This window comes from Brachyhypopomus gauderio, chromosome 7, assembly GCF_052324685.1.
Source record: "Brachyhypopomus gauderio isolate BG-103 chromosome 7, BGAUD_0.2, whole genome shotgun sequence".
Lineage (NCBI taxonomy): Eukaryota > Metazoa > Chordata > Actinopteri > Gymnotiformes > Hypopomidae > Brachyhypopomus > Brachyhypopomus gauderio.
In genome coordinates, this window is record NC_135217.1 from 18,448,530 (window position 1) to 18,466,863 (window position 18,334).

The 18,334-nt window shown below is 47.7% G+C and overlaps 1 protein-coding gene across 4 annotated transcripts in view; it reads right to left on the minus strand.

Moving 5' to 3' along the window:
• The window catches only part of asap1b (ArfGAP with SH3 domain, ankyrin repeat and PH domain 1b), a 59,282-nt gene that overhangs the window by 28,623 nt on the left and 12,325 nt on the right, over positions 1-18,334 (minus strand). For all 4 annotated transcript variants that reach the window (XM_077012252.1, XM_077012250.1, XM_077012251.1 and 1 more), the window contains exons 3-4: positions 6,376-6,448; positions 3,080-3,225 (exon numbers count right to left, since the gene is read on the minus strand). In XM_077012252.1, the coding sequence (XP_076868367.1) occupies positions 3,080-3,225; positions 6,376-6,448 (219 nt within the window). The remainder of the gene's footprint in view (positions 1-3,079; positions 3,226-6,375; positions 6,449-18,334) is intronic.

Genomic DNA, 18,334 nt, shown 5'->3' on the forward strand with positions numbered 1-18,334 from the left:
ACACAAAATGTTGCTTGTAGTACTATAAATATTTATTTCATATAAAGCTATACGTTATTTTTAGGTAATTAGCTTTTTGCACTTTTTTAAACTATAACTATATTATTTACATATGTTGTACTTTAAATATCTATATTTCATAATAAAGTTTGATTTCATTTGATTGTATGACTGATGCTTTTTATGCAGGGTGTGTTCAGCCTGTTTGAGTAATACCAAATTATCAATAATTAGAGCAACCACATACAATAATGAAGATAAATATAAATAAGATACAATAATGCTATGTGTTATGGGGCATCGACCGGTGTTGTGGTCGCATACAAATGATGTCACGACACTACAACCCGCGCGCCAACAGCGACTCCACCCACATTGGGGTGGTTCACCATTGTAATGGAAACACAACGCGACCGTACCGTTCCGTTGCGAATCGAACCGTACCGCGCCAAGCAGGACCTAGTGGAAATGCGCCATATGTGGAGCCCCAGACGGCGGGCGGAGCTTCTCAAATGCCGACAGACGGCGAGAGGTCACGTTTCAGACAGGCCTGGAGCGAAAGGGGCGGAGCCTGCAGGACTGCCGGCCTCTGGACAGGGGAGAGCTGAACCGAGAGGATGGCTATGCTGGTGGCCATGGCGACCCAGAACCCTCCGCTCACCAGGACTCCAGAGTGAGATCACTGAGCAGAGAGCTGCTATTGACACGCTGAAAGCTTAGAGCCCAGCAGACTGTGTGTGTGTGTGTGTGTGTGTGTGTGTGTGTGTGTGTGTGTGTGTGTGTGTGTGTGTGTGTGTGTGTGTGTGTGTGCGCGCGCGTGCCATAAATCTACTGCTGCCTCTGGGCTCGGCTAGTGCTGCCTAAAACTGGCCATTAAAGGTCTAAGTGGGGAGATCTTACAAGGAGTAGATGGGATGGAGCAAACCTGCCTTTAGGAATCCCAGATACAGCTCTGATAAAAACAGGTAAAGACTACATAGTGGTAGAAAGTATTTACACAATCGCATTTAATAAGTCTGAATCGCACCTGTCTTCACTCAGAGAGAGAACCTCTTTCTCCATCTCTGCCTCTCTCCCCGTCTGTATGAAGCTCTTATTTTAGAGTGGTAAATAGCACAGCTTGGTGCCAGGATCTGAGCCTGCTACCAGACACTAAAGCTCCCCCCGCCCCGTAGGCTAGCGGGGAGACAACTCCATGCCTGGCTTTGCCTACACAACACATTCAGCCTGCTGTCTTGTATTCATTCAAATGTTGCAAGTGGAGTCAAAATGAGGCCCAGCTTCAAAGCAGCATTTGCTATTAACTGCTATAATGGCCTTTTGAAAATAGAAAGTCGTTTATATAGCACAGCTTGGAGCTCGAGTGTGTTTGAGCGGAAGCGAGAGAGACCAACCACCTATGGGGCAGCGGCAGCAACTCTGGGCACAAAGTCAGTAAAAGGCACGGAGAATAGAGCAGAGATGAGAGAACTGGAGAAGATGGAAGACACAGGCACACACACACACACACACACATATACACACACGCGCGCGCGCATGCGCACACACACACACACACACACACACACACACACACACACTACCACACGCACACACACACACACACACATGCACACACACACACACACACACACACACACACACACACACACACACACACACACACACACACCCCTTTCGGGGGTGTCTATCGAAACTCTTCATTATTGTAACTAAGCACTGCCATACATAGAGCCAAACCCGAGCAACCCACAGGAAATGTTATGGTCTTCTGTGTATGTGTGTGTGTGTGTGTGTGTGTGTGTGTGTGTGTGTGTGTCAGGTTCTAGATGTGAGGAAGAAGAACCCAGGAGCACGTGGGATGCAGAAAAGCTTTCCATCTCCATCTCCACTTCCACTTTATCAGCTCTGTCTTGCACCTGCATGTGGGCCCATCCTGAACCCTCGTTAACCCTGAACCCGTAGCATCATGGTGGCGGGTGATCTGCCACCCAAAAACATCCCGCCAAGTGGAGTCCTGTGGTCAGAAACTGACCTTGGTCAAAGGGCTAGAGGATGGTTGATATAAACTGACCACTACTGACTACTGTCCTGTGGTCAGAGGGCTACAGGACAGCTGTTGAAACTGACCACAGTCAAAGGGCGACAGGATGTTACAACCTGCTCATGGAACAGTCTCATGGTGTCCCACAGAGAACTGACACCTGCAAAGTGTTTATAACACAGGAAAGCCTCTCAAATACTGACGGGCGACTAAAAATAGCAAAATGATGAAAGAAAATGGAGAAGCAAAAAGAAGAGACCATGAGAGGGATAAAACGTGTTCTGTGCCTCTACTCAGAAGGGCTGAGAGCTGGCACCTTTACAGGACACGCGTGTGTGCACGTGTTTGCATGCATCTGCACACGCACACACACACCTACTCACTGAACTCACTAAGTTTCCTACTCACTAAATTCATGTCTGTCCTTCTCAAAGCAACTACCAAGAAGTGTAAAATTGTGCACTCTCATGCTCCACACACACACACACACACACACACACACACACACACACACACACACACACACACACACACACACACACGCACCACACACTCACCCATTTCTGCAGCAAACATGTGAACTGGTAGGTTCACACACCGATACAGTGCACCCAGTAAGCTGTGCTAACAAGATCTCTCAAACACTGCTGACACACACACGCGCACACACACGCAAACACGCGCACACACGCGCACACACGCGCACACACGCGCACACACGCGCACACACAGGGCTTCATTTACATTTGGGGCATATAGTTGATCATTTTATCCAAAGCATCATCCTTACAATTCTGACTGAGCACATCTCAAGTCCAACTGTGGCAACCTGGCCGCGGTGAGGTTTAAACCAGCAACCTTCTGGTTACCTGTGAAGTCCCTGAACCGCTGATCCCTGTCACTCAGCACATCATGTCTAAAACACCCCCAAAATGAACACACTACATAATGGCAATTCCACCATAAGAATATGCATGGTGAAGCAGAAGTCCCAGCCCACAGGCCCAGGAGCAACAATGCATGATGGGAACTCACTAGGTTCTTGAGGAGGGCTGAGAGCTCTTTCGTAAGGGTGGAGAACTTGACGAAAGCTGTTCCCAGATCATGGTTGTCCCGGCTCATGAAGTTGCTTCCAAACTTGTCCAGGGCCTGAGCATACGTCTCCTCATTCTGGATGTGGTCTAAACACACACACACACACACATCGTCACAGTTAACAGCAGCACACATTAACAGAATAGGTTCCGAAAGTCACGGGTTAAGCATGGAGGTTATTAGTAACTCTACTGCAGTGAGATCTTCCGTTTGACCAATAGTCAGCGCTGACTGTAACTGGAGGGAAGCTCTTTTATTACAAAGCCACACACAAGGCGTCTCAAGGACATTCGGCGTGATGCTTTCTGAAGTGCAGCTGAGCTGTCCGCACTTCCTGCTCACGTTGCCCTCGTGCAGGACAGACATTTATGGGGTTAAAGAGCAGCGCTTCAGGGCCGAATGCAAAACGGCGAGCCCCTGGGCCATGGAATGCAGTAACTGGCTGCACTGGGGAAGTGCAGAGTAAATACCACCAGGACCACAGTGGGCAGGTTGGCCGAGACTCCAGTTAATGTCTATTGTTGTTTGACCCGATGTAGCAAGTGTGCAAAAATGATAAATGGGATGAAGCCGACTAGCTGCAGTCCTCAGTGCACCCTTCCCCTCGTGAACCCTTCTCCTCGTGAACCCTTCTCCTCGTGAAACCTTCCCCTCGTGAACCCTTCCCCTCGTGAACCCTTTCCCTCGTGAACCCTTCTCCTTGTGAAACCTTCCCCTCGTGAAACCTTCCCCTCGTGAAACCTTCCCCTCGTGAAACCTTCTCCTCGTGAACCCTTCCCCTCGTGAACCCTTCCCCTCGTGAACCCTTCTCCTCGTGAAACCTTCCCCTCGTGAAACCTTCCCCTCGTGAAACCTTCCCCTCGTGAAACCTTCTCCTCGTGAACCCTTCCCCTCGTGAACCCTTCCCCTCGTGAACCCTTCTCCTCGTGAACCCTTCTCAGCGCACCCTTCTCCTCGTGAACCCTTCGGCTCAGCGCACCCTTCTCCTTGTGAACCCTTCTCCTCGTGAACCCTTCTCCTCAGCGCACCTTTCTCCTCGTGAATCCTTCCCCTTGTGAACCCTTCTCCTCGTGAATCCTTCTCCTCGTGAATCCTTCTCCTCGTGAACCCTTCTCAGCGCACCCTTCTCCTCGTGAACCCTTCCCCTCGTGAACCCTTGTCCTAGCGCAGCCTTCCCATCGTGAACCCTTCCCCTCCTGAACCCTTCTCTTCGTGAACCCTTCCCCTCGTGAACCCTTCCCCTCGTGAACCCTTCTCCTGAGCGCACCCTTCTCCTCGTGAACCCTTCTCTTCGTGAACCCTTCTCAGCGCACCCTTCCCCTCGTGAACCCTTCTCCTCGTGAACCCTTCTCCTCAGCGCACCCTTCTCCTTGTGAACACTTCCCCTCGTGAACCCTTCTCCTCGTGAACCCTTCTGCTCAGCGCACACTTCTCCTCGTGAACCCTTCTACTCAGCGCACTCTTCTCCTCGTGAACCCTTCCCCTCGTGAACACTTCCCCTCGTGAACACTTCCCCTCGTGAACCCTTCTCCTTGTGAACCCTTCTCCTCAGCGCACTCTTCTCCTCGTGAACCCTTCCCCTCGTGAACCCTTCTCCTCAGCGCACCCTTCTCCTCGTGAACCCTTCCCCTCGTGAACCCTTCTCCTCAGCGCACCCTTCTCCTCGTGAACACTTCCCCTCGTGAACCCTTCTCCTCGTGAACCCTTCTGCTCAGCGCATCCTTCTCCTCGTGAACCCTTCTCCTCAGCGCACTCTTCTCCTCGTGAACCCTTCCCCTCGTGAACCCTTCTCCTCGTGAACCCTTCTCCTCGTGAACACTTCCCCTCGTGAACACTTCCCCTCGTGAACCCTTCTGCTCAGCGTACCCTTCTCCTCGTGAACCCTTCTCCTCAGCGCACTCTTCTCCTCGTGAACCCTTCTCCTCGTGAACCCTTCCCCTCGTGAACTCTTCTCCTCGTGAACCCTTCTCCTCGTGAACCCTTCTCCTCGTGAACCCTTCTCCTCATGAACCCTTCTGCTCAGCGTACCCTTCTCCTCGTGAACCCTTCTCCTCAGCGCACTCTTCTCCTCGTGAACCCTTCTCCTCGTGAACCCTTCCCCTCGTGAACCCTTCTCAGCGCACCCTTCCCCTCAGCAACCCTTCCTCTCATGAACCCTTCCTCTCATGAACCCTTCCCCTCGTCAACACTTCCCCTCGTCAACACTTCCCCTCGTCAACACTTCTCATGAACTTTCACACCTGTTAACAATACCCTAATGCCACTAAATTGTGCATTCAAATATCTGACTAATAAAACGATCTTAACACGACAAAATTGAAATGCAAATAAATGCATCCACAGCATGTAGTTGCTTATCAATTTTATACAGAAATCTAACTGCAGAAAAAAATTTAGATTATTAATCGATGCATCTCAGCAAAAACAGATTTTCAGCAGCGCATGGTGTGTGTGTGTGTGTGTGTATGTGTGTGTAACGAATGTAATGAACTGAGTAGGAGTGTGTGTGTAGGTGGCGGTGGAGTACAGGCGCAGCTCACTCACGTTAACTGCAATGTTCTCTTCTAACTGCGATACACTCACACTGTGTTTGAGTGTTTTTAAACCCACCCTGGAAGGGTCTCTGCCTTATTCCATGAAAGCCTGTATTCTCACACATGCCTACACATGCCTATACATGAGACCGCAACACTTTTTAATTCCACCATTAGTAAGCAATGCTAGCACATAAATGCAGCAATCAGAGCTCCAATGACAGCTTCCTGGGTTTGTGATTACAGCCCTCAGGACATGGATCTAATGCTGGCATCCCCTTAGAAGCCAAGAGTGCATTTTTAATGGAATAACGTGACAAAGAAAAAGGCAAAAAAAAGTGTTTAAGGTTGAAATGAAAGTGGAGGTGTGGTGAGCTAATGATGCTGAGCAGACAGAACTGGGAAGGGTAGAGTTTTGTTTGTGTGGTCTTATATTTAACTGCCTGCTTCAATTTACACCACTTTGGGTCACGTGTGCAGACATACACTAGTTTTTATGAAGTCAATTGTCCAATCATATACGTATTTGCAGGGTCATAGCTTTAGATGACGGACACTACTGTGACACTGCTAAGATAGCTCCCCTCATAGCTAATTAATAGCAAGCACAGGTCTGGGGAGGGGAGGTGGAGGTGAGGAAGAGAGGGGGAGAGGAGAGGAGGAGAGGGGCGGAGAAGTGTGGGAGAAGGGACACTACTCTACCTTGGCCAGAGTTGTAGATGGCTTTGACTGACTTCTTAACTTTCTGCAGTGACGTTCTGTCCTGGTCCAAGGCCTGAGAACAGACAGGAGAACACAGAGTTATTCACAAGAATGAGAGAGATTCAGAACATGCTACTACTCAGCTAATGATATGACAACAGAAAGAAGGGTTAGGGACAGAGTAAAAACTCCTTTATGTAATTACTTTAGGGTACAAAAACACTCTCTGTAGATCAGTGAATGAAGTAAATCTTACGAAAAATTGCTATCATGTTTTAATTGTAATAACAGATATACATTGTGGGAAAAACAGTTCTTCCGCATGGTATTGTTGATCATTCTAATCACTTCGCTGAACCGAGCCCTTATCGGTTCACATAATGCATGCCATTGAAACCATAACCAATTATTGAAAACCACTAGCCAATGAAGTGATCAGAACAGCATGAAATTACTCAGTATTCCTACTAAAAAACACAAACCAGGACGTATCTTTCCCAACTTTTATCTTTTATTTTTTTGTAATTCATTTTCATTGTGTCGAGCATTCATTCATCTTCAGACACACACACAGGCATGCGCAGGCATTCACACGCACACGCGTGCACACACACACACGCACACACACACACACAGATACATGCACACACAGATACAGGCAAACATTGACATGCTTAAGACTTAATGCTTTCATAAAACACAAATTATGTCATAATTGACAACAGCGTAAAAGGCAAACTCAGCATGCGCTCCCCTCGTTACAGATTTAAATGAAGGACAGCTGTGACGTGAGGATGCGCCGGGCACTGTCATCTCACGCGCTGCGGAGGTAACGTGCTGCGGAGGTCACGTGCTGCGGAGGTCACGCGCTGCAGAGGCCTCTGGCTCTGGAGGCGACGCAGGAGTGTCTGTGCTGTACCTACTCAGCGATTACGCTCCCGGCTAAATGAGACAGCTCAAATTCCAGCTGCTGTCATTATGCAACACTGGCAAAGCAATGTCCCCGCAGTACATGCACACATGCCTGCGCACACACCCACACCCACACGCACACGCGCACACACACACACACACACACACACACACACACACACACACACACACACACACTCTTACTGTCCCTTCATGCAGTACATTCATATTCCAACACCACCCATCACTACAGTTCTTCCTCAAATACAGCCCTGAACGCTCATGACACACCTGCTCCAACCGAGTCAGCTGTTCCAGCCTGATTCACCTCATCAGCCTGATTGTAAACCGCTTCATTACCTGCATCTGCTGGAACAGGGAGAACTGCGGCCTCACAGGCCCGACGGGCCGCGCCCTGATGTCTATTAGCTGCGCCGCTGAGGAGGATAATGTACACCAACGGACAAGCTAAAGGCTGCCAGCTCGCTTTTACTGCCCCTCTACGACAGGAACACGCGTCCCTGTAAAACTCTTCTCTGGCACAGATGAACTCTGAACAGCTAAAAGCTGAATCGGGTCGAGCTGAACAGTTGGGCTAATTAACTTTCATGATGTAATTAACAGCTCACATTTTTTGTACCAGCTTCTCCCAATTAGAGGAACTGGCCCTTGCCCTGAGGGGCCGCAGCGAACGCCAAGCCTCTGCCTTTGATGCCGCTCCCTGGGGATTAGCGGCTAACGCTAGCGCTCAGCCGCATTTCCTCAGAGCAGTGTGGGCTGGGAACCCCTCAGCCTGAGGTGAAGGCTCTGTTCAGCTATTGCGAATGTTTCTTCTGTGTCTGAACTGTGTAAGTTTATGGGCTTTCTGACGGTGTTGTGAGGCGGCCATTTTTTTTTTATCCTCATCTCCGTTCATTTAGGGGTTTTAGAAGTTTAGAAGAGTCTCCATTCTCCAAAGAATCTGCTTGAGGTTCTGGATTGTTAAAGGCGGAGAGTGAGTGCGCGTTCACACAGACTCGAGAGAAAATGAAAAACCTGTTTCACTCCAGCTCTCCTCAATACTCAAGAACTCTGCTGTTACTGATCCACTCTGCCAAGTCCTGCCCCCCCCCAAAGTAATTATCAGCTCTTTTCCTGCCGATTGACCTGCATCCTCATCACACCCACTAGTGAGCCGACAAGTAACACATGACGAGCTCAAATGATACCAGAAGGGATTTCCCTATACCTGAGACACCAGTTCATGTGCTTAGGCTAAACATTTCAAAACAAAGGAGAAAACAAAGAGCACACATATAGAACAGATTATCTACTCTGCATTTTATTATTTTGATGTGCAAAACACACAGTAATCACAAACATGTGACCCTGTGCCCACATCAGTAGGATCACTGCCTGCACAAAATGTCAAACACACGTATTTGCAACATCACAAATGGCCAAAACAACTGCGATCACTTTACATCAAACTGCACTTGTTCATCACTACACTGAATTATCGCAGCACATGTGGGACTCCACAGGCTCTCTCTCTGTAGCCCCACCCACTGGGGCTCTTCCAGAGCTCTGCTCTCCCCCTGTAGCCCCGCCCACTGGGGCTCTTCCAGGACTCTGCTCTCCCCCTGTAGCCCCGCCCACTGGGGGTTCTTCCAGGGCTCTGCTGTCTCCCTGTAGCCCCGCCCACTGGGGCTCTTCCAGAGCTCTGCTCTCCCCCTGTAGCCCCGCCCACTGGGGCTCTTCCAGGGCTCTGCTCTCCCCCTATAGCCCCGCCCACTGGGGTTCTTCCAGGGCTCTGCTGTCTCCCTGTAGCTCCGCCCACTGGGGTTCTTCCATGGTGATTTCATGGCACTTCCATCTTGTTTACTAATAAACAACTGGTACAGTGACATGTTATTTTCAGCCTCTGTAACCCGTGTAAGTTTCCCATGTGACTTAGTGCCAAACTTCAGGTCCTGTTACTTAACAAACCAACCTAGCAAAAGCTTTTCGCTCTTTCATCACAAACACATATGCTGACATAAAGCTTCTTCATAAAACACATCTCCCAGATCTACACACTTCTAAACCATCTACCCCATCTCCTGCGCTTACAACGGCGCGGTGCACCAGAGTGCACGTCCTGCTTTGACATCTAGACGCATCTTTTTTTTTCCCCTCGCTCAAGCAAGGCAGAAGATAAAAGGAACCAAAATGAAGCAGAATGTTGTAATCCCCTCCCTAGGAGCAGATTTATGGTCGGGCTTACGAGGGGCTCGCTCAGCGACACTGGCGCCAAAGAGGAGCCACGTGAAGGCTGCCGGCTCTCCAAGGCACCGTTCGGTACCGAGGCGTCGAGCTGAACACACGCGCACAAGGACGTGCGCGAACACACATACACTCTGCTACTTGGTCTTTCTATCTTTTGTTTAAAGAGACGTTCAGTGTAAATAAAGGGTGCTATCTCTCTAGCCTCCAGGAAGTTGTCCCATGTTGATGTAGTCTTTGTGTCACTGTCTCGTGCCCGTCACAAGATCATAATCAACTCATGGGAACATGGAGGCAAGTACGGTCCCTGCCAGCCTCTCCATATATGGACAGAAAATATCAAATGTGTGTTTCTATCCAAAGTCAAGGCAGCTGTGTGAGGGTGTTGGCATCAAAGACATATTGAGGCTGAACAGAAGTATGACAACTGGGAGGCTCTGCTGTGACCTGTTTCACTGAGGAACTCCTCCCCTGTTTCTCCAAAACCAGCCACACACACACACACACACACACACACACACACACACACACACACACACACACACACCACTTTTTCCAACATCAGCTATAACAATAACACTCAAGGAATTTTGAAACAAAAAAATCAAAAAGAAAAAACAAAAAACCCAAATCCATCATGCTCTGCTGCGCTCCATGAAGCCAATTTCCTATTAAATGTCTTATTAAACCGCCATTCAGTCCCCATGTTTTGAGGGACTGACACGGCCCACGTCCACTCCGAACGAGGTGCCGACGGAAAGTGGACAGCACTAGGATGGAGGATGCGAGAACGGCGGAGTGAAGCGGAGACTCTCGCTAGACACCACGCACGCACGCTAGAGCCCCCCCCGTGTCCCTGCCACACAAGCAGCAGTGGGCGAGGCAGGAAGGAGAGTCAGGTCTCCGTTCATGAGACCAGACTAAAGGTTCGGACACAACTGCCGCGTTCATCACCAGGACAGCACAGGCACCTCCTCTAGCACTTCCTGTTTGTGTGTCAGACACTAGGGCCTGTACTGGAGATGTTTTGTCTTGGTTATTTCACTCATACTTACATGATTTGTTTCATTGAAAAGTCTGATAAAACGTTGCAGTATGTCAACACGAGCAGAAGTGCATGGGTACAGAAATCATGAACCTGTAGTGTTGATGTACACGGGTTTGAAGAAGCAGAGCTTTAGATGTAGGCCAGCTCAGCCCAATATAGCTACAGCTGACCTACTCTGGCCCTATGAGGCGGAAGAAACCGGGAAAGAAGCTATTGATATTTAGGACTCTGAAAGGGCTATTATCAGTCCTCAAATGTGACCATTATACATAGAGACTTTGATGCAAAATTAAGTAAAATGCATTTTAATATATATATATATGTGTGTGTGTGTGTGTGTGTGTGTGTGTGTGTGTGTTCGTGTGTGTGTGTGTCTTAAAGATGCACACAAACTACCAGCCCTGACCAGTCTCTCTCACTCTCTCCAAAAGAATGAAAACCAGACTGAGGGTTAGACTTAGGCTCCATTTATATTTAAATAAACACAAGATGGTTTGTGTAGAGTTAAGGCTACAGGGTAAAAATAGTGCCACATCTACAGAGGAAATAAGTGATCCGTTTTTATCTCCTTTGACCTGTCCCCTGACAAATTATTTTTTGACTTGCCATCCACAAGTGTCACAATATGAATTGTGAGGGTTTTCGTACTTGGGACAACAGCATTTGAACAGCAAATGACCTGAACAACATTTGTGAACTTGTAAGCAAGTTAAATCCAGGTTACAGATTGAGAGTATATCAGGATAATTCATTTACTAGCAGCAAGTTTTCTTCCATCATACCTAGAGTGAACCACAGAAATACCACAGAAACTTCAGACAGGCTCAAAGCAAATGAAAGTTAGCAGCATGTGGTTAGCCCAGCAAGTTAGCCTAGCAGGCACATAGAAGTGATCGTTTTGGAGCCATGCAGGCATTAACAGCCACTCGGACCCGTGAACACACACTGTTCACTCAGGGCTGTGAACACACACTGTTCACTCAGGGCTGTGAACACACACTGTTCACTCAGGGCTGTGAACACACACTGTTCACTCAGGGCTGTGAACACACACTGTTCACTCAGGGCTGTGAACACACACTTCCTCGTTCTCTGGGTTATCCAGCAGCTACTGAACAAAGCCAACTCTGCCTCCATGTCAAGAACAAGAATCTAATGTCCGATTTCCCAGACCCTCCCAAGCTGAAGAAAGGTGTTTCAGTGACATTCTGCCATCAACCATGAAGACCAACAGCTACTGCTATTTGATGCTTATCTGTGAAATAAGCTCCTGTGACAGTCGCACCTAATTTGTGCTGGATCCCGTGGAACAAGAACCAGTACCTCTCATGTTCGGAGTGCCCGCATTCCAGAACTTGTTTACGCCGATCCGTCGCCTCCGGTGTTTTTATAGAAAATAAAACAGGTGAGTAATAAATAATGATACTAATGGCAGGTCTATTCTGAACACTACTGTGTGAGTGGAGCTCTCGGCACTCTGCAGCGTCACCTTTCCGTCTGTCGGCTAAACATTCTGCAACATGGCTGCCTTCGTTAGGGGAACGGCCGAACCAGGAATTAAACGAGCAATTCGTTATCTGCTCACATTAAAGGTAGTTCGACATGACATCAATCAATCCAAATGGTACCAGTGGTTCATGGACATCGACATGTGGAATCAGCTTTCCTGGTAAAACAACCTCGCCTCCCAGAGAAATTCAATGAAATCTAATATAAATTCTTGCAGTCATTGTGATCTTTAATGTTTCTGCGTTCCAAATACAACTTCCAAATAAAAAGATGCAGGGTTGCCAACTTTTCAAGATCACTTGGAGTGAGATTTGAACCTGGAGAGGGTGGCGAGTGTAAATTGTTGATGGGGGGGAGCAAACTAGGCTAGTAACTCATTGAATCATAGATATGGATCAGAGGTAAATAAACTAGATTTTTTTTCGGCGTGAGAAATCGGAAGTGTGGCGTGAGAGCGTGTGAAGACAGTCAAATGCGTGTGTCTCACGCTCAATGCGTGAGAGTTGCCAACCCTGAAGATGATCTGGCGAGCATCGAAACTGGATTTGTCTTTCTAGCGAATACGAGCTTCTTTTCCTTAGCTTTCGGCAGTCTATAAAATGATTAAAGAACCTATTTGTACAGTCATTCAACAGCTCTTTCATAGTTTAGATGTCTCAGCGTTTCTCTGATTTTCATCGCCTCCCAGAAGACGTGACTGCAGTGAAGCGGTAAAATCACGACAGAGACATGACGACAGTGACATGACGACAGTGACATCACATGCAAACCCTTCAGATGTTCCAGGTCCTTCTCCTTCCTCCCCACCTGCTGGGTCACCTCGCCCTTACTGTTCTGTTACCTCATACTTTACAAATCCTACTACGTGTATTAGCATAGCAGGTTAGTGACACTACGTGCTTAAACCAAAAAAGAAACCATCATCACAACCCTGGCAGCGTCCTCCCCTTCCCTCCCTCCACCGGTTCGTCCTCTGCAGAAGAGTTCAGCTCCGCACCTGTCCAGAAGCCCTGCCTGGTCTGCCCGGGCACACGTGCCTACCCACAGGACTCGCTAGCCTAAGGCTGTAAGGAAGCCTCCGCCAGCCAAATCCTCCATGTCCGAAAACTTGTTGAAGAAAAGCGAGAACAAAACGACATAAGCCATGCGTGTTTAAAGGGTTCATCCAACTCCATTAGAGAACATCAGAAAGTCCTCGATATTCAATGCCAGGCAAACATCACTCAGGCACCGTGTTAAAAGCATTAGATAACGTCTTACGTCATGCTCGTGTGAAAATGCTATGTGAAAAGATTGTAACAGATGTCCGTACACAATAGGCCCAGACTAAGCACGTTAAAAGTTATTTTGTAATCCAGTGTGGAGGCTGTGGTTATTGTCCCAGTCTCCAGTTCGCCACTAAATATCTCCCTATAGCCTCAGCCAACAGGGCCCACGTTAGCAGCCAGACACAGGTCAAGTTCAAAGCTACAACAAGCTAACACATGCACGCAAACACAAGCACACTCATCCAGATGGGACCTCACTGAAGTCATCTCTTTTCTCAAAACCACTCCCTCTCGCTCTGCAGGTGGTTCCAGAAAATCTAGTTGAATAAAATGATTTCAAGCTCTATTACGAAGTCTGGATAGGTCTGTAACACATACTAATCTCAAGCGTATGGAATCTCTCATGTTGTTTACCCAGAGTCAGCTACATTTCAGCTCTAAAATAAAACGTCTGAATTTAAAGAAAAGCTAACCAGTGAAGAAGTGGCCAAGCCATAATTGCTAGCAAGTATGTCGAGTGTTTGAGGGCAAAAGGAGCAGTGCTCTCTGGGTGATGAGGGGTCTCGTGGACATGTGGTGAGCGAGCTCGTTTACGAGCGTGGCAAGGCTTCCGCGCGGCTGTCTCCTATCCGCGGGCCCGTCCGGGCAGCGACTAGCATCTGTGCCTCAGGGCCTGGGGGCCAAACGCCATTGCCCTCTTTCCAGTGCTAATGTTAGCAGCAGCGCTAATGTTAGCAGACACCAGGCGAAAGATGGATACAAAGTACGTGGGTGGAGAAATGATGACTGGTGAAAGCATCGAAACTCCAGCTCCAAACTGTATTTTTCTAAACACAGCTTGAACAGATTTCGAAACTATTGGAAGACGGCCCCAATATTTCATCCACACAACTATCAGAAATGAGTAATGATTATTAGTCTTAGTACTGGTAGTGTAAGACCAATGCTCCAACTAAAATAAACACCGCACACGTGTCCCGGGTTCACTGTTAATACACTCCTAACAGCCGCCAAGCTGGCGAATCACAGCACGGCCCCTGCAGCTGCCTCAACTCCCCCCCCTCCCAACCCCCCTCCCTCCCCGTGGACACGCCTCCAGGAGCAGACATCAGAGGTGTCTAGGACTCAGCTCCTGCAGGTCCTGCTCAATTATTCAAATGCTATGCAAAAATACACGACCAAGAATGAGGCACAACCAAGTGGCAGTTACTGATAAACAGTCTCACTGCACACAGTCTCACTGCACACAGCTACACAGACAACAACTCCCTCCCTGCTCTTCATTAAATGTAGTGCAAGCAAGTGTATACACTCACCTCCGATACTGAACAGTAACTGTGTGGCTGATCGACGTACTGACAAGTGCTAAATTCAATTCATAGGGCTGGATTCAGTTCCTTTGTCTACTGAGGTTAACCGAAGCCCAACCCAATATGGGCTGTTTGGAGAGCTGGCCCACAATCCTTTTGGTTGACTGACCACTCAGTCCTATAAAAAAAACCAATCAGCACTGGGACTAATAAATGGCAAAGCATCTGGCAGAAAATGCATTAAAGTGTTTTCAACTACCCAACCACTGACCTCTGTATAATGATGCTATCTGTTATAAAAGTACAGTTTTATTCTGACCTTGCATAAGCCACACATAGAGCTCATCAAAGCTCGTCTTTTACCACAAACGTTTGGAAATATCTTCCAGGAATATTGCTAATTTGGCATTCGCCAATATAACACACACACAAGTTCTCAACCCTTATGCACCATTCATATAAGAGCCACACCCGTTAAAGGTGGCACACACACACACACACACACAGTGTTGTTTACTCCACAAAGGAGTGTATATATATATAAATGACAATAAATAATAAATCTCAGTCCAGTAGTGCTGTCCTAGGAATCGTGAAAATACTGTGCCGCACCCTCAATCTGCTAAACCTGTGGTAGAAAGGCCAATGAGTGAGGGAAAAAAATATCACACTCACACACAAACACACACACACAAACACTCACACACAAACACTCACACACAAACACTCACACAAACACTCACACAAACACTCACACAAACACTCACACAAACACTCACAGACACACAGGTCTGCCGACCCTGTCTGAAGTGGAGAGGTGAGCGGAGGAGTAGGAGGAAGAGGAGGCCGTGTTGGTGAGGAAGGGTCTGTAAGCAGGACCCAGCGGGTGGCGGGACCCAGCAGGCGTCAGGACCCAGCGGGAGGTGGCCACTCTCCTGCCTGTACGCCCCAGCCTGGGCTGCTCAGCTGCGGGGCTCGTGTGGAACAGCGCTGGTCAGCCACCCATACTGGTTTAGGGATGTTTATGACTCACTTCTAAATAACACAGCAACTCTGTAGAACTCATTAAGCATGCCAAATGCATCAAGACTTTCTGAAAGGCTTTATAATGGCAGGTCACTTTATATTACATCTGTGCACAAATGCAAAAAAGTGTAGACCATAGCTTACATCATATGTGTTAATTTAATGTGCTTTCTGGCAATAGATGGATTTGCATGTAAAATGTCTTTTTCATGGTGAAAGGCATGTTTAAAATAGCTAAAGCGATTACAGAAAGGGTCAGAGAGCAGAGAGAGAAAGATTATGGCTGCGTGTTGTACGTAGCGAGGGTGACTGAGCTCTGAGTGTGGTAACAGCACACATCCGGAGGAGAACAGCACGAAGGCAGCCGGTTCATCAGTAATGCGGGCCTTCATATGGGCCCCTGGGGCCAAAACTGCAGTCATGTTAGGTAAGAGGCCCAGAATAGTCGAGTGGCACCTCCTCACTGAACACACCGCACACCTCAATGTGAAATCCTCAGGTTTATGACAACTCAGGAAGAGAACGTGTGAGGGAAACCGTGAGAGAGGGAGAGAACGACAGACTAAGCAGACTAAGATGGATGCAGTGAGAGAGTGAGTGAGAAAGTGTGTGTGTCAGACTGAGGTGTGTGTGTGTGTGAGAGAGAGAGAGAGAGAGAGAAATGGATTGAGGAGATAATTGTGTGTGTGTGTGTGTGTGTGTGTGTGAGTGTGTGTATGTGCGCAGAAAAATGATGAATAATTCACTTCATTCACAGTGTGACAGACTCCTCCTGTAAATGGTTGCTGCTCTATTCTGCTCGGGTCACCATGAAAATAATGAGCACGTCTAAGACCAGAACAGGGCTGCATTAAGACGTGCGGTCTTCACTGCCACACAGAGCAGAACTGAACAGGAGGAGGCCCGATAAAGTTGAACGCCTGCGGGCCCGACAGGAAGCCCTACCAATTGCAGGTCGGCCTGGAATCCCCACACTGCAACGGATCTCAACGTCCCCTCCGAGAACGCATTCACCAGGCTTTCTGCAAGCGACCTCAGATCCAGGACAGAGGATATAACAGTGCAAAACATGGCATTGGGGCATTGTAAATGCAGCAGACATCTCCACATCACGTGGCGTTAGCTCCAACCCCAATCTGAAGTGACACGCACGGGGAGGGAGGGAGGTTGTTACCAGCCAGATTCACGAGGGGCTTCGCATCTGAAAAGATTTATTCATGGGCCCGTGTAAGTGCGATTACATTCAGTCACGGCTGGATGCACAATCAACTGAGAGAGTCGAAGAATTGATTTTGGTTGGTTGTTTTCCACCCTAGTGGTGAGAGGCTGACACTACACCTGGAGCTGCGAGGAAGCACTGTTCTCATTCACCGTCTGCAGGACCAACAGCACAGGGGACCAGGAAAGGCCTCGTTCAGCAGCTGCTAGTCCCTCCCCCTGAGGCTCAGCACCGCCCCCTGAGGTGCAGCCCCTCCCTCTCTCTCTCTATGCATCCAATGTTAATAAAAGTGTCATTGTACAAGAATGACAGAAGGAACCTGAAGAAAACGTTTCTGCAAGCAAACAGATTGTAAATTGTAAACATGTATTATTTGTAACATGTATTAACATCCTAGCCCAGTCTTTGGGTTACTTTTAACTATTTGGTCAAGCTAATAAACTTGACTTTCATTCAATGATGTAAATTATTCTCTCCACACCAAGCAGGAAACATGCTAATGTTACTGACCAAGAACAGACTATAAATGATATTAGGCCTGGGCGATATGTCGAGATTTTGAGAAATATCGATATATTTTCATACGAGATATAAGATGAGACAATATCGTTATATCGATATAGTCTATGTCGCGTTAGTTACACGTGTTATGGGTTGCGTACGAAACCGCTTACTTCCATACTGAATAGTCAGTGTTGTGCCAGTTCACAGCTTTTCTGAACTAGTTCAAGTTCAGTTCATACATGCTCAAAGTGAACAGTTCACGTTCAAAGTTCACAATTTTAATTATGAAATAGTTCAAAGTTCAGTTCATTTTACTTTTTTCGTGAGATATTCAAATGCTTTTTTTCACGATTTGGCTGTTGCGCAATCAAGGGGCGGACACAAATGCGAAGTAGAGAGTACAATCTCATTCGATTTTATTTCACATCTTACATTTGCAGACGACACGCGAGTGGACCGCGAATGACGTGGCATGATGAATAGAGAACTAACGCTTAATATACTAAAAGGCAGCGGAAATGACAAGGGCACAAAACTAGACCAAACAAGAGTACAACTAATTGTTACATACACCGACATGAACAAACACACGGGAAGCAAGTAACGGCCATACATGAACATGAAGACTAACAGAACATACATGTATTGCCAGGCACGATACCACGTTAGAGAACACAGAGACCAAACATGAACTGAAAACCTAAAACACTACGAACCTGAAAATGGAACAGAGACTTTAACCACACACAAACACGAAGCTAATCAAAACCACGAATCACAGATAAGGCGTGAATACGGCCGTGCACATCCAACTAGGAAATAAAGAAACGACAGTGATCCCCGAAGGTATAGTCTGGACATAGGCTATATATACACACCAACTAGGAGATAAAGAAACGACAATGATCCCCGAAGGTAT